This window comes from Mandrillus leucophaeus, unplaced genomic scaffold (assembly GCF_000951045.1).
Source record: "Mandrillus leucophaeus isolate KB7577 unplaced genomic scaffold, Mleu.le_1.0 Scaffold770, whole genome shotgun sequence".
NCBI lineage: Eukaryota > Metazoa > Chordata > Mammalia > Primates > Cercopithecidae > Mandrillus > Mandrillus leucophaeus.
The window spans coordinates 865,608-890,707 of NW_012108364.1; the positions used below are offsets into that span (position 1 = coordinate 865,608).

The window sequence follows — 25,100 nt, forward strand, 5'->3', positions numbered from 1 at the left end:
CTATCTTTATTCCTATTGAATTATGTGAATTCTTTTAAATTAAGAATATTAACTCTTTGTCTATTTCAAGTTTTTAAAACCTGATGGCAACATTCAGGTCAAAGTGGGGGTGGAAAATATGACTCTAAGAGGCGTATTTATATTTGATGTAGCTCTAAGTTTTATTAGTAATTACTACACTGTCATGCAGATACAGAGGTATTAATGTGCATTTCATGCTAATAATAGTGGTATGATTCCAAGATGCATAGTTTGTAAATCAGTTTGTTAAACCTAACACAGAAGGAGTGGAAGTGGTATCTAGGAAAGATGGTTTATTGCTACCTATTGAAGGTATGATTTATTGCTAATAACCATATTTTTTATGGATTATGCGATAATTAACAAAAAGCTTTAATACATATGTAGAGATGACAAAGATAAATAGTAAGTTTACAACTTTATAACAGGAACACTTACTATGTTGTTACAGGGAAAATAATTAAACCTACCTATTGCTGTTGGTTAAAATAGGTCCTGCTTTTCCTTCTGGGGCCACAGTGATGAAGACTGTGCCACACTGATGTACAGTGTCCACATACACATAGCCAAAGCCAGTCAGGAACACAACCTGCAGAAAGAATATTCAAAATCTGATTAAAAAGAAATAAGAAACACTACTGAAGTGGCTTGACTTCAGATGTCTCCAGTTCTGATTCAATACCACAAACAACTCCTGGTTATATTTCTTTATATCCATGTGTATGGGCTATTCAGTTGACTTGAAATGAAAAAAAAAAATACCCAAAAGATCAAAACCAGATTTTTCAATATTCAGCTGTAAGGTTCATAGAAAAAAATGATGGATGATGGGGCATGAGTATCTTCATTCTCTGCTTCTTTGGAATTGGCAAATAACTCTGTGTGGGCTGGAGTCCAGACATGGGGCCCGCTATATGTGTGCATATGAATCGTTGTGGAAAAAAACCCTAAAACTCGGGACTTGAAGTGCAATGTGCAAACAACTTTCAGGCTCTTGGGTGTGAACTTACTACTATGGGGATGTCCTTCTGGACTAGGGACACAAAAACATACCTCAAAACTCACCTAAAAACATATCACAATCCCTCCAGGGTCTTTTGCATAACTTGTAACAAGAATGGTAGATATAAGTGAATTTGTTCAGAGTAAAAAATTAATTTTTCTAACATGAAAAGATGGACTAAGACCTAGAAAAAAGCTCTACCTCAGGATCCAGGTGCCAGACAGCAGAACAAATACCCCTTCAGTATTAAATAGCGAGTTGCTTAAATGGGTAAATATTTGAAAACAGAACAAGGCTATTTAAAAAACAACTCCAAGAACATCATGTTCACAGCCAGGATTACCTGAGGGTAGGGGCAAAATCCTCCTTATGCTTGGGAAGGCTGGTTCTGATGATTTGCAGTATCAATTCAGTCCAAGTCTGGGCCCTTTGTTATTATTAGGGCAGCAAATAAAAGCAGACAGACTGAAAATTCCTGGATGATGGAACAAAGGTAGGCTCTTGCTTGACCAACAATGAATATATTCTAATTTTGATCACATGAAGAAGCACCAGAGTGTACAAAGAACCACAGGAGAAAGCCACAGAGTCACATTTGGAAGCAACTTCAAGGTCGCTGGCCTTCTTTCTCATGCAATGGCTTTCTCATGGACTTCAGAAATTCAGAATTTCTGACCATCTTCAGCATGTAGGTTACCTGGATGTCATCTCTGCCTTCTGCCTCTGCTCCTTGCTGCAGCCCAGCCCCTCCAGCTCTGCCTGGTTCTTCCACTGCTGTCTTCCTTTTCATTCTACAGCCTCTGCTTCAGCTGAGCCCCTTATCTGCCACTCACTACTCACTATGCCTAGAATATACTTTTCCCCATACAAGACCTTTCAAAAGCCTGTATGTCTTTGTGCATACAGCTTAAAGGATAGCTTACTCCATAAAGCTATCTTTAATTTTTCGATTCCCTTCTGGACTGACACCTACTTCTACATTCTAAAACAATTCTAACCATATTTCTATTTGACCAAAAATATCATTGTCTGTACTACAGTTACTTGTTTATGTGCCTGACCCCATTATTAGATTGTAAACCTCTTGACAGCAGAAATAGAGTCCATTTTTTCTATCTGTATTCTCTATGAACACATTTCCCAAATGGACTGTTTTGCAAAAATATCTTTTTCAAAAGACTTGTATTCTGAATTTGCCCTATTTGTTCCAGGGTAAAAATTAAACTTACAATAAAATTTGAGACTAAAACATAATTAATGGCTTAAAAATGGCTCGGCTCATGAATCTAAAACAAAAGAGATATTCTTTAAGAAATATTCCTATTTATAAACCCCATCCCTTGGTATGATACATAAGGTAAATCAATTGCTTTTCTTTACTAGGTTGAATGATATGAAATTATCCACTCAGTAGAAACCTTTTTAAGTCCCATGCTCCCATCTCATATTACTTTTCCTAAGTCACTGCACACAACTTCAGGACCCCTTAGAGGAGAGAGGGAGGGGATGCGAATAGAGAAATATTTACTGTTCTGCTCTGTCTCGAAGTGATCTTCAGGTATTATGAAATGAGGATACTTATACTTTCTAGAGTGATGGTTTCTGTTAAACACCCCAAGGGCCTTCTGAAGGCAAGCAAATTAACCTGAACTTTCACGTTACTTCTGGCCAAAAACCTAGACTCTCGAGGGAAATTTTTGCTTGTTGTCCCTTTCACTCACTGCTATGAGTGGAAGAGACACAGACTTTAGTCTATCCTTGTCTTTTCACATTTAGAGAAACAACTTACACCTTGTAGCCTTTTGTATAATGGCAGCTCTAGGGGTTTGAGAGTTAGGCACCTGAGTGATACAGGAATTAGGCATCTATATCCAGGTTCCCCACAATCCAAAGTAAATCCTTATCTTGGTCTAATGGTTTGAACAATCAATTACTTGACAAGCACTTAAAGAGTGCCTACAAAGAATTAGTCACTGCATCAGGCACAGAGAAGATGCAGTCCTACCCGTGCGTTGCTCACAGCCCAATTGGTGAAAAAGCCAAGTACACAAACAATGAGACGACAACTAACAATTCCAGAGCAGAGGTGTATAAAATGCTTCTCCCTCTCAGTGTATTCACCATCAGGGACTCTGTGTAAGCTCCATGAGGGCACTGGTTTTGTGTCTGTTTTCTTCAGTTCTTACAACCAGTGCCGGGTACTCAATAAAGATAAGGCTGATGATCTGAACATACATCTTCTCAATGTGGCTTCTGCTGTATTGACTTCCAATGTCCACCCATGTCTAGCTCTTCTCTCCTTCTGGGAATAGAGCAGGATTATACTCCCCATCACCCCTGCAGTTAGATATGGTCTTGTGACTAGTTTTGGCCAATGGACTAAAGGCAGAATTGACATGTATTCCTTCTAGAGAATAAATAAAGGCTTTATGTTTCACAGCTCAGTGGTGGGCCAAATCTGGTCCACTGCCTGCTATTGTGAATAAGGCTTTATTGGAACATGCTCATTTACTTACATATCTCTCCATCCTAATGAGAAGCTGGGAAAACATAAGGCCTGCAAAACCTAAAATATTTACAATCCAGACCTTAAAAAAATATTTGTTGACTCCTGCTCTAGATAGCTGTGGAAGACTGTTGCACAATGAATTTGTATATCCCAGTATCCATGCCCTTGTGTAGTACCTTCCCATACTGACATTGGGCGTGGCTATGTGACTTTCTTCAGCTAACATGACATCAGCAAGTAAGAATCTTGATACAGCTTGCTTATTGGGGTTTTCCCACTTGCCACCCTGGGCTAGCCTCCGTAAGGAGGACAGACAACATGGTGAGAGCAACACCCAGACTTCCCAGCTGAACCCATACCTTGGCCAACTCTCCAGGTGAATGCAAATGCATGACTAATCCCAGGCTCATCCTGCAGAAAAGTCACTTGGCCACTTCCTCAGAATCATAAGAAGTTGTTAATCACTCTTCTTTTAAGCCAGTAGGTTTTGGGGTGGTTAGTTACAAGGGGGTAAATACGAGATGATGGACTTTCCATCAACCTGGGTCCCTGAGTGACCATGTAGAACAAAACCCCCTGAAGACACACACTAGGCATTTAGCATGAACAAGAAGTAAGTTCTAGGCTTATGATAGGCAGCATAACTGAGCTTATATTACTAATATAGATATTGGTGATAGAAGTAGTGTTCTAACAAAATCCTACAATATGAGACCCTGGCTTAATGGTCAGACAGTAGAAATCGATATTGAAAGCTATAAAAATGGGCATATATATTTTGAAGTGGTAAGATATTCAGTAAAACTGTTGCTTGAGATGACTTGGGAGGTAGATCATAAAATTAATAAATCTGTAGCTCTAGAAGATGAGGTCTGAAAACCAAACATCAGTGGTGTTATGTTGGCTGCTGTTGCCTGTGTCTGGAACACTACATTTTGTTTTGTGAAGAGATGAGCTCCGGAAAGAATTGGCCAGGTTGCAAATAAAAATGGGAGATAATAGAGAGATTCCAGAAATTTAGAACCTTGCAAAGTTAGAAATACTTTTAAACCTACTATGGTCTGAATGTGTTCCCCCAAAATTCATACGCTGAAATTCTAGTCCTCCAGTGTGATGATATTAGAAGGCAGGGCCTTTGGAATGCGATTAGTGTCCTTATTAAAGAAGCCTGAGGCCAGGGACAGCGGCTCATGCCTGTAATCTCAGCACTTTGGGAGGCTGAGGTGGGTGGAGGCAGGAGTTCAGGATCAGCCTAACCAACACATGGTAAAACTTCATCTCTCCTAAAAATACAAAAATTAGCTGGGCGTGGTGGCGGGTACCTGTAATCCCAGTTACTCGGGAGGCTGAGGCAGGAGAATTGCTTGAACCCAGGAGGCGGAGGTTGCAGTGAGCCGAGACTGGGCCATTGTACTCTATCCAGCCTGGGCAACAAGAGTGAAATTCCCTCTCAAAAAAAAAAAACAAAAACCTGAGAAACCCTTCATCGCTTCCATCATGTGAGGTTACAGTGAAAAGATGGTCATCCATGAACTAGGAAGTGAGTCCTCACCAGATACAGAATCTGCCAGTACCTTGATGTTGGACTTGCTAGACTCCAGAACTGTGACAATGTTTCTGTTGTTTATAAACTACCAGTCTGAGGTATTTTGATATAGCAGCCTGAACAGACTAAGATAAAGCCTCAAACAGCAAGGTCTAAAATTAGAAAGCCTCTGAACACAAAGGCAGATTAACACTCAGCCTTAAGACTGACTATAGGCAACACACTGTTGAAACTTCTTAACTGTTATATTGACTTGGAAAAAAATGCAGATCAAGGGTATAACTTTCCTGGAGAAGCTCTCTTAAATCCAGAGAGGAAGGAAGCAAGTAAGCAAATAAATGTGTCTTATGGACCATGGATATGGTTCCTGGCACAGGGAATTTTCTGGAACCAAATAGGTAAGAAGTCTACTAAGTTGAGAAATTACCACTGCCCTATACGCTCACGAACCTGGACTAAAAAAGACTGTAATTATTTGAGATGCAATACAAACTTCAAGTGGCCAAGGAAGATGTCCCAGAGGGTGGAGCCAGGAACCTGAAGGATAATCATAAGAGCTCCTTCAAGATTAGAAACAGGGCCAGGCGTGGTGGCTCACACCTGTAATCTCAGCACTTTAGGAGGCTGAGGCGGGTGGATCACAAGGTCAGGAGATCGAGACCATCCTGGCTAACACAGTGAAACCCCGTCTCTACTAAAAAAGACAAAAAAATTAGCTGGGCATGGTGGTGGGTGCCTGTAGTCCCAGTTACTCCCCACTTCGGGACGCTGAGGCAGGAGAATGGCGTGAACCCAGGAGGCGGAGCTTGCAGTGAGCCGAGATCACGCCACTGCACTCCAGCCTGGGCAACAGAGCGAGACTCCGTCTCAAAAAAAAAAAAAAAACAAACAAAAGATTAGATTAGAAACAGTACTCAGTGAAAGCTGATTTCTTGCTTTTAGGGTATACACCCCATAATATGTGCCCAGAAAACTTTCAGAATTGCCATAGGCAAGAGACTGCTGTATGTCTGTCATTCTTCCCCCTTCCACAGTGAGGGGTTATTACTGTTACCCTCTCCTATGAAATGGCAGGGAAATGGGGAACAGGTAAGTCCACAGGTCTCCAGATCAAAGGGTGTCACATCCAGACTGAGCATCGCTCAGAAGTGCTGGACTTCAAGTGTGATGGAGTGACTGCATCCAACCTTGGGGGGAAGATTTGTTCTGTGTGTGGGGAAAAAAACGATAAATGACTGATGGCCAAGAGGATTTTTTTTCCAGCTGTTTGTTATCACAGAATAACCCAGATCACCCTGATCAATGTCATCATTTGGTTCTTTTTTATTTCTTCACTTCACTAGCGGGGTGAGGTGGGGTGGTGTGGAAGGCTCTAGGTGACATATACTAAGAGACTCACTGTTTTGCCATTTGAATCTGTATTAGAGCACTTTAGTAAGCAAGACACTATCATATTTATTTTTTGAGACAGGGTCTCACTCTGTTACCCAGGATGGAGTGAAATGACACGATCATGGCTCACTGCAACCTCCGCCTCCCTGGGCTCGGGTGATCCTCCCACCTCAGCCTCCCGAGTAGCTGGGATTACAGGCGTTTGCCACCATGTCCAGCTAAGTTTTGTATTTTTCGTAGCGACAGAATTTTGCCATGTTGCCCATGCTGGTCTCAGACTCCTGGGCTCAAGCAATCTGCCTGTCTTGGTCTCCCAAAGTCCTGGGATTATAGGCATGAGTCTCTGTGCTCAGCCCCATCGTACATATGTTAGGTCTAAGAAAACCATTTGAGGCCTGGATACTGGTTTCTACTTAGTACAATATCTTCTATGACAATTACAAACAAGAAGCATTTTAATATAACTTGTGCTTTTCTATCTACTCAGTTATCTTTATTTGAATGATTATATGTAATAAATATTTTTTACAATTATAACAATTTTACTAAGTAAATTAATTACAAGGTGACAAAATATTTGTTGTGTTTTTTTTAAAAATAGTGACAGGTTTCACTCTGTCAACCAGGCTGGAATGCTGTGGTGTGATCACAGCTCACTGCAGCCTCCAGCTCCTGGGCTCAAGTGATCCTCCCACCTTAGCATCCTGAGTAGTTGGGAATAGAGGTATGCACCACCATGCTTGGTGATTTTTAAAAAAAATTTTTCTGTAGAGACAGGGGTTCTCGCTATGTTGCCCAGGCTGGTCTCAAACTCCTGGCCCCAAGTGATCCTCCTGCCTCGGTCTCCTGAAGTGTTGGGATTATAGGCATGAGCCACTGCACCTGGCCCCCTACTTTTGAACATTTAAGTTGAAGATAGTATCACACTCATCTTTTGCTGCAAGTTGATATGTCTAAACTGATCTGAAAATATGCTACTTAGGCATTTTATTTGCGCAGCTGACTTTGGGTTAAAAGTCATTTTTCTCACAAAAAATTTCATCCCCCATTTTCGGAAGGAATAAATTTAAAATGTACTACTGATATCTCTATATAAGTAGTTTGTAAAAGAGTATCTTAAGTAGGAAACCATGCTATGGAAGAATTATAGACTTAGACTTTGAAAGGTGGGAAGAAGCGATTGAACCCTGGCCTGCAGAGGGGGAGCAGGAGTGAAACAGGGCCTGCTTGGTCTCAGGTGGAGGTCTGTTTTAAGCAACCTAGTGGACTGGGTTCTCTTCTCTGGGCTGGAGTCTGTGTTTTAGGAATCATTTGTGGGGTGGTTATGGAGAGAGACTTGAGAGTGGAGAGGCTGACAATGGAGAGACCTATTAAGGTACTATTGCTAAAAGCTGGGAGAGAGATGATGAACCAAAGGCCTGAAGCAGACCCTGGTCACAGAGGGAAGGGGCAGATTCCAGAGACAACCCTGGTCACAAAGGGAAGGGGCAGATTCCAGAGACGTTTCTGAGGTATTTCTGACAGAAGCTGGTGGCCTACTGGATGTGTGGAGGATCAGAAAGAAAGGAAGACACTGGGAAGCAGTAGGCAGAAGGCAGGCTGGGAAACCACACAGTCCTGGGTTTGAATCCCAGGACCATTTATCCTGAGCAAGTTCACCTCTCAGAGCTTTGGGTAGCATCTACTTTTAAAGGATGTGACAGGGACTAATGACTATACCTGTAGAGAGCTTGAGATAAAACAGGTATTCAATATTATCTGAATCCATTGTATTTGTGGTTTTTGTACTGGGAAAACAGGGATGACATTAACTGATGCAGAGACTCCAGAAGAAGCTGGCTTGGGGTAAGAAAAATGATCATCTTGGTTTCAGATGTGTTGATTTCAGATGCTTGTAGGATTTTCAGGCTGAGATGTCTAGTGGGCAGGCAAAAACACAGATTTGCATACTGGGAGTAATGTGGGGGCCGGAAATCAATTTCTGGGAGTGATTGGGTGATAGGCAGTAGCTAAAGGTATGAGGTGAATTAGATATCCAAGAGAAGAAAGGAAGATGAATTTCTAAGTAGATCAAGGTAGGAAGGATCAGATAGAGATGAAAAGAAAACAGTAGATATTCTGGATGTAACTTTTTCCCACTGTATACTTTTTGAAAAACATCTTAGGGAAATCACTACTCCTGAGTATCTTTGGAAACAGTTGTGACTCATCCAGAACAAACTGTAAACACATAGAAGACTCTAGACCAGGGCACCAAGCAGACATTCAGAAGTCAGTGCCAACTTGCTGGTAGCTGTTCGACTGTGCCCTGGAGTACTGGGAAGGTGAGCAAAATAAGCAAGAAGTCAAAATACCTGCATTACACATTTTATAAATCATTCACCTGCATTGACTTTTTTTCTTTATAAAAATTCCTTAATGGAGGGTAGAGATAACTCTGAAAATTACTACCTGCTGCTTTAAGCTTCAGTGTTCAAGGTTACCTCTGTGTGATCTGCACCAAATGGAGAGATTACACATTTGAGTCGTGGTTCATCAAGGCATTTAACAAAGTATGTTCTGATATTCTTGTAGATAATATCTTATACAGTATAGTTTAAAAGTGATTTTAGATGCATTTTCTTACTTAAGAAACATGGACTAGATGAGAGTAGAGTCTGGCTGAATGACCCCATGCATTCAGGGAGTGTCTAGTGATTCACTGCAGTATGTCGACCATGAACTTGTCCTGTTCAACATATTTATTAATGACCTGGACGAACATGTAGAATGCACGCTCACCACATCTATGGATGACATAAAGCTACCAGGGATACTTAATATGTTAGATGACAGCATTACAATTTTTTAAAAAGTGATTTCAACAAGCCGGACTAGGCCAATATCAACAAGACTTAATTTACTTGGGATAAATGTAAAGTCCTGTCTTTGGGTTCAAAAAGTCAACTGTATTGCAAGTCATATGATAAAGACCTGGGGGATGTGGCTGACCACAAGTTCACTATAACAAACAGTCTGAACTCATTAATAAAAAGCTAACTCAATCTTTTACTTTATTAATGGAAGCATAGGGAGGTAATAGCTGGTTAGACCACATTTGGAATACTGTGTGTAATTCCGGCTGCCAGATTTTTAAAAGGGAACATAACACGCTAGAGTGTTCACATAGGGTAACTGTGGTGATGGGTGTGGAAATTGCATTTACTGAAGGAATGATTCAAGGAACCAGAAATGTTTGGCCTGGATAAGGGAACACTTAGGAAAGATGTTGGAGCTGCCTTCAAATAATTGTAGCGTTGCTGTATTTGAGGGGAAATAAACAGTCTGTGATGTCCCAGACGGCAAAACAAAGATGAATGAACGGATGCTACAGAGTAATAGTAATAGTTTTCAGATTGATACAAGAGAAAATTTCTCATAGCCACCACTGGATAAGTTATGACTATTACACTGGGAGCCTTCTGGGGTGAGATGTCATGGAAGGGATTCTTGCATTAGGTAAATGGGGAGATTAGAAAATCTCTTCTAACCTGTGCTTTGATGAACTTTCAGGCAGCTAGTATTTGTAGCCAGGGCAAGACTTCAGAGGACAGACAAGTGGCCTGAGCCTGGTGTAGGAAAAACAGGACTGGACCACATGGGAGCAGATTTAGGCTCCAGCTTGCTCCTGCTTAGTTGTAAGTCACCTAGCTGATTCCTCTTTAAGCCTCAAATCTCTCATCAGTAAATAAACATAAAAATTATCACCCTATCTTAGAATTTTTGCAGTGATCAAAGGTTTTATCTTCCCTTTACTGCATTTATTGGTTACTCAAGTCCTTGAAGGCAGGAATTATGCCTTATTTAGGGCAAAGGGCTTGGCACCTGATAGGTCCTCAGTAAAACTTTGAACAAATGAATAAAATAATGGAGACTGTGCCTGTGAAAACACTTGGTAAATGGCACAGAACTGTAGAAACATGAAGGACTATCATTCTCTCCTCCCTACAAAACAATCCATTTGCGAAGAAACAGCAGTGACAATGACCTGACTATGAACGTCTGTTAAGAGTCAAAGATCATGAGAATTTAATGGATCTTTTCAGAAGGGAATTTACCTGCAAAGGGATCATTTTAATTCACTTTCTGGGGTTCAAACTACTCACTCTTTGCAGTTCAATGGCTCAGCAAGTACTTTTCATAATGCAATGACTTCCCATGACTCATAAGATAAAAACCAAAATCCTTGATAGGACCCACGGGGCCTTGCCAGGTTTGGTCTCTCATTGCCTCACCAGCTCCCTCTCCTACCCTCTGTCATCTGGTGCTACAGCCGCACTGGCATTTAGTTCCCTAAAAGGACCACGTGCCCTCTGAACACTGAAGCTTCAAACATATTGCTCTTTCTACCTAGAAAGATTCCCTACTCTCTTGTCTAGGGAGAGCCTGTTCACCTTGAAGACACAGAGACAAGGTCTCTCCATCAGAGACACCCTTCCTGACCTCTCAAACTTGTCTGCTGTACACCCACATAGCACAACTGTACCTTTCCTGCATAGCTCCTCGTAATGCTTATAATACAACTACCCATGAGATTACTTATTATCTATCTCCTCCACATGTAAACTTGAGGGCAGGGGCTGTGCTCCATTTTTGTTCAGTATATTTTACATGGTGCCAGTACCAAGTTATAATGTCTGGCATACATTAGGAACTCAGTATTTGTTGACTGAATGAATGAAGCAGGCTTCTCAATGTTGTTGGTAGTTAAGTGGTAACTACTATGTTTTATTTGTTCCTTGTTTTGACTTTTTCAAAATAACATTGCCTAATTCTGACAAAAATAGTTTCTGAGTATCAGAAATTAAAATCCTATATACTATGATAGGAGTCTGAACTATTTTCCTGGTAGGATCAAAATTATGACTTAAAATTATCGGTGTAAACTTACTTTTATGACTTTATTTATTGAGCACCTAAAGACTGTTTTTGTCCTAAAGTCAGCCTACCACCAACTATCAAATCATGCGTATGAGCACCAGGTGCCACCTTCAGGTCTCTGGTTGAATAACCGTGAGATGTCTTCTGACCAGGTGTGAGCCAAGGATCCAACCCCCAAAAGCACGCAGCAACTTTACAATCAGTATTCTGCAGCCTACATGTGAGCAGGTCTTCTCAATAACTCTTGGTCCAAAGAATACTCTGTGAGATTATACAACTCCTCTGTGCATATTTCCTCATGCAATCCATTTCAGAATTCTACAACATGAGACTATCTTATCTACACAACGGAAGCAGAGGGCTTGACTGAAAAAAGTTAAAGGAGTTTTCTTCCTTGCAGCATAATGGGCGTTTTATGGTGTTTTGATTTTGCTTGTTAGGTCAGCTTTGAAATGCACAGACCAAGGGCTGAGGAAGGTTCCTGGAAGACAAACTCCCTCCTCCAGAAGGACTGCTCCTTCCTTTCATCAGAGGACACAGCTCCCTTTGCTCCCCAGTGATTTATATGCCCTGGGATATTACTGAGGAGATGTCGGTGAGGGTCTGAAACAAATCTTCCTCCAGAGTAGGAAGTAAACCATGGTCTGCAGGACATATGGCACACAGCTTCTAAAAGATTAATGGGAACATGAGATTGCTGGGTCCTCAGACCACAATGATAAGGGTGTTGGAAAGAGCACCTCCTCTTAGCTTTGAAGTATCCCTGACTACAAAGTTTTGAGGAAATTTAGAGTGAATGGGAATCCCCAAAATAAGGTTTGACAGGAAGAATGTCTATCGTAAAGAATTCCTAAGTCAAATATAAGCAGGATTTCAAAAATCTTTAAACCCAGACAGGGGAGTTCAGGGACCCCCGAGAAGCTTGCAATATTTATTTTGTAAATTAATGAGACTGGGGGCATCTTCTGAGGCTGCATAGATCCCGTGGGTTTTCACTGTTCAGCCCCTGAGCACAGCTGACAGAAAGCACACCCCTGAGTAGTTTGTGGCCACTACAAATGCAGGTCTCCAGGGTGAGTGTGGCCCTCCAGGCCACTCAGCCATCCCTTCCTCTGTCTCCAGCCAGGTCCTTCACCAGTTTCCACAGCTACTGCTCTTCCCAGACCCCTCCCTTTTTCCTTCTCCCCCTTAGCAGATCAGTCATTCCACACTTCACAAATACACTTCACAGGGGCTTTAATGAAATCTTGAGATGAGAAAGAATGTGCCAGGAGGACTGGGAAAGAGGGGTGGCAAGGAGTTTCATGTAAGGAAACAGCATGCATTGTGCTCAGAGCACTGGCTTTGCAGTCCGGTGAATCTGGATAAAATTCCAGGCCTTTTGCTTCCACTACATGCAAATTAGACCTAGGTACTTCTGGAGGTCTTAGTTTCTACTTCTCCCTCCGTGGAGATGATAGTCCCTAACTTGTATGGCTGTTGTCACGGTTAGATGAGAATGAATGTAAAGTGCTTAGAACAATGCCTCGTATGGAGTAAGTGATTATTCAATGATAACCATTATTATTACTGCAAATGCATTTATAACTTTAATATGTGGTTTGTCACCATTACAGTAGCCTACCTCAGAAGCTTGTTGCAAAGACCAATGAACTAATAAATGTGAAAGAACTTTTTAAAAAAGTATGGCACAATATTATTCACTCATAAAAACAAATGACGTTCTGATCCATGCTAAAACATGAACGAACCTTGAGAACATTATGCTAGGTGAAATAAGCCAGACACAAAAGCATACATATTTTATGATTCTACTTATCTGAGATGCTTAGAGCAGGCAAATTCATGGAGACAGAGACAAAGAAGAAGAGAGCTACCAGGGGTTGGAGGAGGGGAGAGTGGGAATTACTGCTTACTGGGTACAGAGTTTCTGTTTGAAATGATAAAGAAGTTTCAGAAATAGTGGTGATGGTTATACAACACTGTAAGTATATTTAATGCCACTAAATTACACACTAACAAACGGTAAATTTTAAGTCCAGAAGAAAGGAAATGCTAAGTTCTTATGCTATTTTCAACAAAATTAGTATCACTAACATCCAGACGAAGACAGAAACCAATTAAGACATTTTATCTGCTCAGGTTTTTAAACCTACTTCTATTTGTGGGGTTTTATGTAATAAAACTTCCATTTGTGGGGTTTTATGTAATAAAAATTAGTAATTTTAAAATACACATATTTATCTTAGTAATACACAAAAGAGGATTTGTATTATGACTATGCAAAAATCTGTACAGCTGAACTATGTTCTATCTAAATAAGCCTAACAATTTGATTTCCATTTCGACCTTGGATTAGATCCCAGATGGGCCTGCTTTTACTAAGTGCTCCTCTCTAGTCAATGGTTTTATAGTCTACTTTGCAGATACATGCTTGAGTTTGAGAATTTATAACTTAATGAGGATGTAAAAATGGATTGACATGCTCTTTCACACAAAGAAAAGATGTTCAGCATCTAGAAAATTACGTTTAAAAGTAGGCAACCAACAAAACCTCAGAAAAGGACATTTTTCTTTGGGTCTTGGCAGGAACACACGGCTCACTGACCTGTGTTCCCTGACTGTTGATGTCGATGGCATCACTCCACTCAGTTGTTACTTCATCTAGCAGTTCAACTCTCAAAAGGAGGCTCGGAAGTAAGTCTTTGGTCTTGCAGTCCGGATAACTGGAAATCTGATGATACAGCTCATGATGAATTGAGCACTCGGAGGGAATTTTTTTGCAATAAACCTCAAACTTTGGAATATCTGAAATTTAAAAAAAGGCATATCAGAATTAGCCCTTAAAGACAGAGACTTGGGGGACAGTAAACATAATGTGGCAAAAGAAACTTCTCAAAAAGAGATGATTAATACATCTATTTAAATATTTTTTTCACAGGATCACAGGTAACTACTAAACCAAAAAACCCCAGAAAAAAAATACACATTTAGTATTATCTAAATTCGACATTATAAAACATACCTTTAATGTTTTCCTTTATAAGCACTGTTACTGGACATCTGTTGTGGATAATTACTCGAGGACTAGGGTCTTCTGAGAGGGTTAAGTAAGTCACTCCAAGGTGTTCTTGATATGTCAGCACTATAGCCCTAGAACAGAATCAAGTCACATGACAGATATGCTTAGGAAAAAAAATGAATGCTTTCTCTCCTGGAACATGTTTATTTAATTTGCAACATTCAGAACTTGAAAATATCTCTTTTATAACTCAGGGGAGCTTTCTTTTCTGACAATAGTAACATATTTATAATATTCATAAAATGTGAAAACATACTTAAAGGCAAACAAAATAATTCTATCATCCAGAGAGAACTATAGCTAACCTTGTGCTAATATTTCCTGTTGTTCTTTTTCCCCCCAATGCATATGTGTGTTAAACTCCTTAGCCAGGCAGGGTACCTTCTTCTTCCTTAAAAGTGCTTGGTAGTCTGCATGGTGGCTCAGCCTATAATCCCAGCACTTTGGGAGCCAAGGCAGGAGGATTGCCTGAGCCCAGGAGTTCAAGACCAGCTTCAGCAAAAGGGCAAAACCCCATCTCTACAGCAAAATACAAAAATTAGCCAGGTGCGGTGGTGCACACCCGGCTACTTGGAAGGCTGAGGTGGGAGGAGGATGGCTGGAGCCTGGGAGGTTGGCTTAAGCCTGGGAGGTTGAGGATGCAGTGAGCCATGATTGTGCCACTGCACTCGAGCCTGGGCGACAGAGCAAGACCCTGTATCAAAAAAAAAAAAAAAAAAAAAAGAGCTGACCTGCTTTTCAAAGGACTACTAGAGAATTTGGGTGCTTGCTCTTTTTTCTAAAGGTAGGCGGGCTGATAATGTTTGCTGTCAATTTCCATAAGCCCATCACACCTTAAAAAATGTACATTTTGATTAGCAGGAGCAAAGCTGTATTATTTGGAGTTAGAAAACCAACTGTGTGAGTACAGGTTGCCTTCTGTGATGAAGAGAGAGAAATTTTCCTATTTAGACTACAGACTACCACAAAGAATATTTCATTGAAGCAGGAAAAAAAAATTACCCTGAAGCCTAAATTACATGGAATGATTGTCAAAATTAATCAAAGAAATCAGATAATTTGCCAAATGTGGCCCTCAGCTGACTGAAAGGGGTCAATAATGCTCTAAAAAGCTTCCATTTGCCATCCATCTTATTTGCCAGTGTGAGTACTTCCCAAAGATTGTATTTGTGTGAAATGTCAAAGTGAATGGTCCGTTAGCATTTGGTAAAAGCACATTAATACCACCATCTAATGTGTGCTATTGGTTGAATTGAGGGAAGGAAATAGATGAGGAGATGGGACAGCACGAAATAAATTCATTTTCAGAGTACAGTTCTTGGATAAACAGCAAAGTTCCTTTCCCAGCCTAATTTTAAAAGAGCTACACGAGCCAACCTCAGATAATTTCTTTTTGATAGCCAAGAAGGCTGGGGCCAGGACTCAAGTATGGTACTTTCTGTCCAATATCTAGCTTAGTATTTATAGATAAGATTAAATTATACTGTAATTATCAGAATTTTAAGCTTAATTTCCAAATTAAGTTTAGTTTCAAATTTTGTTTTTTAAAAAATGTTTTGTTTATAGACATAAGTTCATATAACTTTCAAAAACACCCTTAAACTCACTATGCTTAACATCTCCAACCAGAATGTAAGGATAACCACTCCTCTACAGTGTAAGAGATGACACATGTTTGTAAAATCAAGGATTTTGTGAATACTGTGAAAGAAGGAGGGATGTGTGAAGAACAGAACCTTGCCATTATGAATAACTTATTTAAAATATTACTATTATAAATCTCTCTTGTCTTTTAAAATGTTATATCAAAAGAGTTAGCATTGCTAAAATCTCAAAGCCTATAAATTCATAATCATGAAAATAAGGTACTTCTCATAACGGCACAATATGTTTTCTTTTGCAGCTGTTATATATACTATAAATAAGTTATTCTTGAGAGCTGCAGAAGGGACATTTTACATGCAAAACAACCAAATAATAGAAGTCCAGTATGAACAAACCATTATACATCTCTGGCTTGATTCTGTGGTTGTTATTTGCATAACTGGTAATCGGTCATTGGAGCAACTTGCGTGCAGGAACAACCACAGAACAGAGTCTTCTGTGACTTGTGTTTATCTAAGTTATCTCTCTTAATGACTTTTTGAGAAAAATTCCATTTTGAAGTAAAGTAAAATATGGGAAAAGAAAAAGGTTTTCCAACTTGACTTGCTCATATTTTAACCCTTATTTCCTATAATTTTATGGAGGCTAAGAACTCACAACAGGTAATTTTTTCATTATGATATGATCTTTTCATACGATGCTATTTGTATGATCATACATATGATCTTTTCATATAATGACATTCTGTGGTACAAGTACCATCATTTCCCCCCAGCGTAAGCTCCATAAGGGGAAAAATCTCTTAAGTAGTACGCTGGGACAAGCCATATGTGATCACAACACTTGACTGACTGTATACAATGTCTAGAAGTCATTAAAAATAAAGCCTAGTATTACATATGGGGAGCACTACCACCATTCTCTCTCTCGGCATCTAGATGAACAGCTAGACTGACAAGCAAAGAAGAAAGACATTTATACAAACATAAAATACCTGGTACAGAATCCATTTTCCTGGAAATTCCCAAGGGGTACTGCCACACTCTGTCTGGGAAACTCTGGTCTAACTATAGCTGGCAGACTCCAGCACTGTGAGCTGTCAGCACCTGGGGCAGGAGAAAAGCCCAGCATGATCTGTTTCTGAAGCAGGGATGCATCCAGCACTGACTGACTAATGGCAGGCATCAAGTCCCAGCAAGGAAGGGAGCTGGATTTCATAGCAGGCTGCTCTCCACCTGGGCAAATGCTAAAAGTAGCACTGTCTGGAACATGAAAATACTGAAAAAAAAAAGAAATGCAGAGAGCACATTAGCTACAGTAATACAGCAGAATTAGACTTTTAAAAGCATATCTTCTTTTCTTTTCTTTTTTTTGAGACAGTCTCACTCCATCACGCAGGCTGGAGTACAGTGGCACCATCTCGGCTCACTGCAGCCTCTGCCTCCCGGGTTCAAGCAATTCTCATGCCTCAGTCTCCCAAGTAGCAGGGACGACAGGCAATGCCACCACGCCCGGCTAATTTTTGTATTTTTAGTAGAGATGGGGTTTCACTATGTTGGCCAGGCTGGTCTCAAACTCCTGACCTCAAGTGATCCACCCACGTCAGCCTCCCAAAGTGCTGGGATTATAGGTGTGAGCCACCACGCCCGGCCCCGTAAAGCACATCTTCTAAGACACCATCTATAACTATGTATTTTCAGAAAAAGGCTGGGTTGGGGACATGGGAATATTATGAATCCTGTTTCCATGAGAATGTCCTAATGAAAAAATTAGAAGCAGTGAGAACACCATGGATGCTCAAGTCCGTTATACAAAATGGCGTAGTACTTGTACATAACCGTGCCATCCTTCAGTATAATTTAAGTAATCTCTGTATTACTTGTAATACTTGATAACATATAAATGCTATGTAAACAATTGTTATATTGTATTTTAAAATGTGTATTTTAAAATAGTAGTATTGTTAGTTTATTCTTTCCTGAATATTTTTGTCCATGTTTCGTGGAATCCATAGCTATGGAACCTACGGAGACAGAGGGCTGACTTTAGCACAATGCATTATAAGCTTAAAAGTATAAGACTTTTATCCTATTTGATTAATTTAATATAATTTTTAGGAGCTGAAAGTAGGAGGTAAAAGGGCAGACAAAGGTAAAGAAAGATAATACTTTCCTATAAGACAGTTTCAATAGCATAAAACAATAACATATCACTTAACATTTTCTGTTTTTAAGTTCTCTTAAAACCTCTCCTTACGGCTGGGTGCCAGTGGCTTATGTCAGTAATCCTAGCAATTTGGGAGGCTGAGGCAGGTGGATCATGAGGTCAGGAGTTTGAGACCAGCCTGGCCAACATGGTGAAACCCCATTTCTACTAAAAATACAAAAATTAGAGGGAGTGGTGGTAGACACCTGTAATCCCAGCTACTCATGAGGATGAGGCAGGAGAATCGCTTGAACCCAGGAGGCAGAGGTTGAAGTGAGCTGAGATCGTGCCATTATACTCCAGCCTGGGTGGCAGGACGAGACTCCATCTCAAAAACAAACAAACAAACAAACGAACAAACAAACAAACAAACAGAAAACTGATTCCTGGGCAAGTTGGCTGAATAGGAACAGCTCCGGTCTGCAGCTCCCAGCGAGATCAACACAGAAGGCGGGTGGTTTCTGCATTTCCAACTTAGGTATGTGGCTCATCTCACTGGGACTGGTTAGACAGTGGGTACAGCCCAAGGAGGGTGAGCAGAAGCAGGGTGGGGAGTTGCCTCACCTGGGAAGCACAAGGGATCAGGGAACTCCCTCCCCTACCCAAGGGAAGCCATAAGGGACGGTGCCGTGAGGGACGGTGCTATCTAGCCCAGATACTATGCTTTTCCCAGGGTCTTTGCAACCCACAGACCAGGAGATTCCCTCCGGTGCCTATACCACAAGGGCCTTGGGTTTCAAGCACAAAACTGGGCAGCCGTTTGGGCAGATACCGAGCTAGCTGCAGGAGTTTCATTTTGTACACCAGTGGCGCCTGGAACACCAGCGAGACCGAATCATTCACTCCCCTGGAAAGGGGGCTGAAGCCATGGAGCCAAGTGGTCTTACTTAGCGGATCCCACCTCCACGGAGCCCAGCAGGCTGAGATCCGCTGGCCTGAAATTCTCACTGCCAGCACAGCAGTCTGGAGTTGACCTGGGATGCTCGAGCTTGGTCGGGGGAGGGGAATCCACCATTACTGAGGATTGAGTAGGCAGTTTCCCCTCACAGTGTAAACAAAGCCTCCAGGAAGTTCGGACTGGGAAGAGCCCACCACAGCCCCGCAAAGCCACTGTGGCCAGACTGCCTCTCTAGATTCCTCCTCACTGGGCAGGGCATCTCTGAAAGAAAGGCAGCAGCCCTAGTCAGGGGCTTATAGATCAAACTCCCATCTCCCTGGAACAGAGCACCTGGGGGAAGGGGCGGATGTGGGCACAGCTTCAGCAGACTTAAACAGTACTGCCTGCCAGCTCTGAAGAGAGCAATGAATCTCCCAGCACAGTGATCAAGCTCTGTTAAGGGACAGACAGCCTCCTCAAGTGGGTCCCTGACCCCTGAGCCTCCTGATGTGGAGACACCTCCCAGCAGGGGTCAACAGACACCTCATACAGGAGAGCTCCAACTGGCATCTGGTGGGTGCCCCTCTGGGATAAAGCTTCCAGAGGAAGGAACAGGCAGAAATCTTGCTGTTCTGCAGCCTCTGCTGGTGATACCCAGGCAAACAGGGTCTGGGGTGGACCCCCAGCAAACTCTAGCAGAACTGCAGAAGAGGGGCCTGATTAGAAGGAAAACCAATAAACAGAAAGCAATAGCATCAACATCAACAAAAAGGACAACCACACAAAAACTCCATCTGAAAGTCACCAGCATCAAAGACCAAAGGTAGATAAATCCATGAAGATGAGGAAAAACCAGCACAAAAAGGCTGAAAATTCCAAAAACCAGAATACCTCTTCTCCTCCAAAGGATCACAACTCCTCACCAGCAAGGGAACAAAACTGGATGGAGAATGAGTTTGACAAAATGACAGAAGTAGGCTGCAGAAGGTGGGTAATAACAAACTCCTCTGAGTTAAAGGATCATGCTCTAACCCAATGCAAGGAAGTTAAGAACTTTGATGAAAGGTTAGACGAATTGCTAACTAGAATAAACAATTTAGAGAAGAACATAAATGACCCGATGAAGCTGAAAAACACAGCATGAGAACTTTGAGAAGCATACACAAGTATCAACAACCGAATTGATCGGGTGGAAGAAAGGATATCAGAGATTGAAGATCAACTTAATGAAATAAAGCATGAAGACAAGATTAGAGAAAAAAGAATGAAAGGAACAAACAAAGTCTCCAAGAAATATGGGACTATGTGAAAAGACCAAACCTACATTTGATTGGTGTACCTGAAAGTGACGTGGGAGAAAGGAACCAAGTTGGAAAACACACTTCAGGATATTATCCAGGAAAACTTCCCCAACCCAGCAAGACAGGCCGACATTCAAATTCAGGAAATACAGAGAACAGCACAAAGATACTCCTCAAGAAGAGCAACCCCAAGACACATTATCGTCAGATTCACCAAGGTTGAAATGAAGGAAAAAATGTTAAGGGCAGCCAGACGGAAAGATGAGGTTACCCACAAAGGGAAGCCCATCAGACTAACAGCAGATCTCTCTGCAGAAACCCTACAAACCAGAAGAGATTGGGGGCCAGTATTCAACATTCTCAAAGAAAATGTTTCAATCCAGAATTTTATATCCAGCCAAACTAAGCTTCATAAGTGACGGAGAAATAAAATCCTTTACAGATGAGCAAATGCTGAGGGATTTTGTCACTACCAGGCCTGCCTTACAAGAGCTCCTGAAGGAAGCACTAAATATGGAAAGGAAAAACCAGTACAAGTCACTGCAAAAACAAACCGAAATGTAAAGACCATCAACACTGAAAAAACTGCACCAACTAATGGGCAAAATAAACAGCTAGCATCATAACGACAGGATCAAATTCACACATAACAATATTAACTTTAAATGTACATGGGCTAAATGCCCCAATTAAAAGGCACAGAGAATGAATTGGATACATAGTCAAATTGGATAAAGAGTCAAGACCCATTAGTGTGCTGTATTCAGGAGACCCATCTCATGTGCAAAGACACACATAGGCTCAAAATAAAGGGATGGAGGAATATTTACCAAGCAAATGGAAAGCAAAAAATAAAAAAAAAAATAAAAGCAGGGGTTGCAATCCTACTCTCTGATAAAATAGACTTTAAACCAACAAAGATCAAAAAAGACAAGGGCATTACATAATGGTAAAGGGATCAATGTAAGTAGAGCTAACTATCCTAAATATATATGCACCCAATACAAGAGCACCCAGATTCATAAACCAACTTCTTAGAGACCTACAAAGAGACTTAGACTCCCACATAATAATAGTGGGAGACTTTAACACCCACTGTCAATATTAGACAGATTAATGAGACAGAAAATTGACAAGGACATTCAGGACTTGAACTCAGCTCTGGACCAAGTAGACCTAATAGACATCTATAGCACTCTCTACCTCAAATCAACAGAATATACATTCTTATCAGCACCACTTACTCTAAAATTGACCACATAATTGGAAGGAAAACACTCAACAAATGCAAAGAAACAGAAATCACAACAAACAGTCTCTCAGACCACAGTGCAATCAAATTAGAACTCAGCATTAAGAAACTCACTAAAATCTACATAACTACATGGAAATTGAAGGACCTGCTCCTGAATGACTACTGGGTAACTAACGAAATTAAGGCAGAAATAAATGAGTTCTTTGAAACCAGTGAGAACAAAGACACAATGTACCAGAATCTCGGGGACACAGCTAAAACACTGTTACGAGGGAAATTTATAGCACTAAATTCCCACATCAGAAAATGGGAAAGATCTAAAATCGACACCCTAACATCACAGTTAATAGAACTAGAGAAGCAAGAGCAAACAAATTCAAAAGCTAGCAGAAGACAAGAAATAACTAAGATCAGAGTAGAACTGAAGGAGATAAAGACACAAAAAACTCTTAAAAAAAAAAAATCAATGAAACCAGGAGCTGTTTTTTTTTTAAAGATCAACAAAATAGATAAGACTGCTAGCCAGACTAATAAAGAAAAGAGAGAAGAATCAAATAGACAAAATAAAAAACGATAAAGGGGAGATCACCACTGATCCCACGGAAATACAAACTACCATCAGAGAATACTATAAACACCTCAATGCAAATAAACTAGAAAATCTAGAAGAAATGGATGAATGCATGGGCACATACACTCTCCTAAGACTAAACCAGGAAGACGTCAAATCCATGAATAGATCAATAACAAGTTCTGAAATAGAGACAGTAATTAATAGCCTACCAACAAAAAATGCCCAGGACCCTATGTATTCAGTCAAATTCTACCAGAGGTACAAAGAGGAGGCAGTATCATTCCTTCTGAAACTATTCCAAACAATAGAAAAAGAGGGACTCATTTCATGAGGCCAGCATCATCCTGATACCAAAACCTGGCAGAGACACCACAAAAAAAGAAAATTTCAGGCCAATATCCCTGATGAACATTGATGAGAAAATCCTCAATAAAATACTGGCCAACCGAATCCAGCAGCACATTAAAAATCTTATCCACCAAGATCAAGTCGGCTTCATCCCTGCGAGGCAAGACTGGTTCAACACACACAAATCAATAAATGTAATCCATCACATAAAAAGAACCAATGACCAAAACCACAATTATCTCAATGGATGCAAAAAAGGCCTTTGATAAAATTCAACACCCTTCATGCTAAAAACACTCAATAAACTAGGTATTGGTGGAACATATCTCAAAATAATAAGAGCTATTCATGACAAACCCACAGCCAGTATCATACTGAATGGGCAAAAGCTGGAAGCGTTCCCTTTGAAAACCATCACAAGACAAGGATGCCCCCTCTCAGCACTCCTATTCAACATAGTATTGGAAGTTCTGGTTAGGTGAATCAGGAAAGAGAAAGAAATAAAGGGTATTCAAATAGGAAAAGAGGAAGTCAAATTGTCTCTGTTTGCAGATGGCATGATTGTATATTTAGAAAACCCCATCATCTCAGCCCAAATCTCCTTAAGCTGATAAGCAACTTCAGCAAAGTCTCAGGATACAAAATAATGTGCAAAAATCAGAATCATTCCTATACGCCACTAACAGACAAACAGAGAGCCAAATCATGAGTGAACTCCCATTCACAATTGCTACAAAGATAATAAAATACCTAGGAATCCAACTTACAAGGGATCTGAAGAACCTCTTCAAGGAGAACTACATGCCACTGCTCAACAAAATAAAAGAGGACACATACAAATGGAAAAACATTCCATGCTTATGCATAGGAAGAATCAATATTGTGAAAATGACCATACTGCCCAAAGTAATTTACAGATTCAATGCTATACCCATTAAGCTACCACTGACTTTCATCACAGAATTAGAAAAAACTACTTTAAACTTCATATGGAACCAAAAAAGAGCCCGCATTGCCAAGACAATTCTAAGCAAAAAGAACAAAGCTGGGAGCATCACGCTGACTTCAAACTATATTGCAAGGCTACAGTAACCAAAACAGCATGGTACTGGTACCAAAACAGAGATATAGAACAATGGAACAGAACAGAGGCCTCAGAAATAACACCACACATCTACAACCATTTGATCTTTGACCATCTGATCTTTAACAAGCAAGGGGGAAAGGATTCCCTATTTAATAAATGGTGTTGGGAAAACTCGCTAGCCATATGCAGAAAACTGAAACTGGATCCCTTTCTTACACCTTATACAAAAATTAACTCAAGATGGATTAGAGATTTAAACTAAGACCTAAAACCATAAAAACCCTAGAAGAAAACCTAGGCAATACCATTTAGGACATAGGCATGGGCAAAGACTTCATGACTAAAACACCAAAAGCAATTGCAACAAAAGCCAAAATTGACAAATGGGATCTAATTAAACTAAAGAGTGTCTGCACAGCAAAAGAAACTATCATCAGAGTGAACAGGCAACCTACAGAATGGGAGAAAAATTCTTGCAATATATCCATCTGACAAAGTGCTAATATCCAGAATCTACAAGGAACATAAACAAATCTACAAGAAAAATACAAACAACCCCATCAGAAAGTGGGCAAAGGATATGAACAGACACTTCTCAAAAGAAGACATTTACGTGGTCAACAAACATGAATAAAAGCTTATCATCACTGGTCATTAGAGAAATGCAAATCAAAACCACAATGAGATACCATCTCACATCAGTTAGAATGGCAGTCATTAAAAAATCAGGAAACAACAGATGCTGAAGAGGATGTGGAGAAATAGGAACACTTTTACACTGTTGGTGGGAGTGTAAATTAGTTCAACCATTGGAACACACTGTGGCAATTCCTCAAGGATCTAGAACTAGAAAAACCATTTGACTCAGCAATCCCATTACTGGGTATATACCCAAAGGATTATAAATCATTCTACTATAAAGACACATGCACATGTGTGTTTATTGCAGCACTATTCACAATAGCAAAGACTTGGAACCAACCTAAATGCCCATCAGTGATAGACTGGATTAAGAAAATGTGGCACATATACAGCACAGAACACTATGCAGCCATAAAAGAGAATGAGTTCATGTCCTTTGCAGGGATATGGATGAAGCTGAAAACCATCATTCTCAGCAAACTATCACAGGAACAGAAAACTAAACACCGCATGTTCTTGCTCATAAGTGGGAGTTGAACAATCAGAACACATGGGCACAGGGAGGGGGACATAACACACCAGGGTCTGTCAGGGAGCGGGGGGAAAGGGAAGGGAGAAATACCTAATGTAGATGTCGCGTTGATGGATGCAGCAAACCACTATGGTACATGTATACCTATGTAACAAACCTGCATGTTCTACACATGTATCCCAGAACTTAAAGTATAATTAA

General features: G+C 40.5%; 1 protein-coding gene across 1 annotated transcript in view; it reads right to left on the bottom strand.

Moving 5' to 3' along the window:
- VPS13B (vacuolar protein sorting 13 homolog B (yeast)) overlaps nucleotides 1-25,100 on the bottom strand; it is a 542,268-nt gene that overhangs the window by 29,639 nt on the left and 487,529 nt on the right. The window contains exons 34-37 of the mRNA XM_011966737.1: nucleotides 17,073-17,356; nucleotides 14,417-14,544; nucleotides 14,000-14,199; nucleotides 492-610 (exon numbers count right to left, since the gene is read on the bottom strand). Of these exons, the coding sequence (XP_011822127.1) occupies nucleotides 492-610; nucleotides 14,000-14,199; nucleotides 14,417-14,544; nucleotides 17,073-17,356 (731 nt within the window). The remainder of the gene's footprint in view (nucleotides 1-491; nucleotides 611-13,999; nucleotides 14,200-14,416; nucleotides 14,545-17,072; nucleotides 17,357-25,100) is intronic.